The following is a 2,279-nucleotide window of genomic DNA, read 5'->3' on the forward strand; positions in this document are numbered from 1 at the left end:
AATAGGGTTTAGGGTTTAGGGTTTTCCAAATTTTTTTTTTTTTTTTTTCAGGCGTAGCTCGTTTACACGGTCGTGGTGTAGTGCATAGAGATTTAAAGCCCGAGAATGTATTAGTGTCTGCTGCTGCTGTGCCTGAGGGAGAAGAGTTATATAAGGGAGGAGTTGCTATACTAAAGATTGCTGACTTAGGCATGGCAAGAAAAATGAGACCTCTATTAGGACAACAACCAGCAGGCAAGCAGATAAAAGGGTTTAGGGTTTAGGGTTTACGGTTTACGGTTTCCTAGGGTTTAGGGTTTAGGGTTTAGTGTTTAGGGTTTATGTTTTTGTGTAGGTACTCGTGCATGGTCTTTGCCATTCCGTAACACACCATCACCATCTGGTGGTGTAAGTAGTCAGCAGCAGCAGCAGCAGCAGGAGCAGCAGCAGCAGCAGCAGGAGGAATGTGGCTATTTAGGGGAGGGGCCCCGGGGGCCCCATGAATGGAGTCAGCTAACCATGAGACAATCAGGGAGAGTTGTTACTCTCCCTTATAGACCACCAGAGATATTAGCTGCTGCTGCTGCTAATCAAAGTGCAGCAAAGTTACCTGTTAGTCCCTCCTCCTGCTGCTGCTGCTGCTGCTGCTGCTGCTGTTGTTGTTGTTGCACTGCCTGTAGCTAACTCATCTGTTCGAATATTTGCCTGAAATATCTCTCTAGGGTTTAGGGTTTAGGGTTTAGGGTTTAGTATGCCATCTGAATTAAACCCTAAATAACTAAATAACTAAGTAAATAAATAAAATAAATAAATAAATAAATAAATAAATTAGTAGATAAATATATTTATTTGTTGTGTTAATTTGTGTATAGGTAGCATCATTCTCTTCTGCATGCGATATATGGTCAATAGGTGTTATATTATTAGAGTTATGTTTACCACAAACCCTAAACCCTAAACCCTACCGATGGAGTTTTGCATTTGTTTATCATTGTGTATCTCGTGCTAATTTTAGTATGGAGTTTATGATCTTAGAGAATATATTTAAGGTATTAGGTAAACCCTCAGACCCTGCACATCTACAAGATATGCTCAGGTAACTATCCCCCTATACACGATCCCATACACGATCCCAACGATCCTATACACGATCCCACACGATCCCAACGATCCCACACGATCCCATACACGATCCCATACACGATCCCATACACGATCTCAGACACGATCCCAATAACGATCCCATACACGATCCCGATCCCATACACGATCCCAGACGATCCCAGACGATCCCAACGATCCAATAGTATGGATGCATAAATCCATGGATATATTTATATATTTATTCATACATTATTATGTTTTTTTTCTTTTTTTGTTCTTTTTTTTTCCCCCCTTCCCTCCCTCCATGCAGACTATCTGGTGACCAGAAAGAAGCATTAACAAGTTTTTTTGGTGCTTTTCCTTCGTTAACACATAATGAGAGGAAAGGAGCATTATTAGATTTTATATTAGAGAGAGGAGGTCTTCCTCTTGATGCATTAGGTCTTGATCTACTCGCTAGGTAATTCCTGCTGCTCCTGCTCCTGCTGCTGCTGCTGTTGCTGTTGCTGCTGTTGCTGCCTATGGTTGTGGTGATGGAAAGAGGAGGTCTTCCTCTTGATGTATTAGGCCTTTATCTTCTTCCTAGTTATGTGTCTCCTTATGTGTCTCCTTATCTGTCTCCTTATGTGTCTCCTTGTGTGTCTCCTTATGTGTCTCCTTATGTGTCTCCTTATGTGTCTCCTTATGTGTCTCCTTATGTGTCTCCTTTTTTTTTCTTAGATTACTACATGTGTCTCCATCAAGGAGACTATCTAAATAAATAAATAAATAAATAAATAAATAAATAAATAAATTAAATAAATAAATGTCCTTATGTGTCTCCTTTTTTTTCTTAGATTACTACATGTGTCTCCATCAAGGAGACTATAATAAATAAATAAATAAATAAATAAATGTCCCTATGTGTCTCCTTTTTTTTCTTAGATTACTGCATGTGTCTCCATCAAGGAGACTATCTGCTCATTCAGCTTTATCTCATCCTTGGTTTCATGATTTACCATTTGAGCATATGAATAGATTAGGATTATCCTTCCATCTTGCAGGCAAAACCCTAAACCCTAAACCCTAAACCCTAAACCCTAATTTTTATTTATATATATAAAGTATATATATGTATGTATAGAGGATTCCTATATATGTTTAATACAATAAAATATACATATATAATATACATATAATATATATATATATATATA

At 38.1% G+C, this 2,279-nt stretch overlaps 1 protein-coding gene across 1 annotated transcript; it reads left to right on the forward strand.

The window, feature by feature from the left end:
* Positions 1 to 51: 51 nt before the first annotated feature.
* EMWEY_00059370 (CMGC kinase, putative) lies at positions 52 to 365 on the forward strand (the record flags this gene model as incomplete). Its single annotated transcript, XM_013481116.1, has 2 exons — positions 52 to 250; positions 335 to 365. Coding segments are annotated over 2 exons (230 nt in total), but the record flags the coding sequence as incomplete, so codon positions are not given.
* Between the last annotated feature and the right edge of the window lie 1,914 nt (positions 366 to 2,279).

This window comes from Eimeria maxima, genomic scaffold (assembly GCF_000499605.1).
Source record: "Eimeria maxima Weybridge genomic scaffold, Emw_scaff2744, whole genome shotgun sequence".
Taxonomy (NCBI): Eukaryota; Apicomplexa; class Conoidasida; order Eucoccidiorida; family Eimeriidae; genus Eimeria; species Eimeria maxima.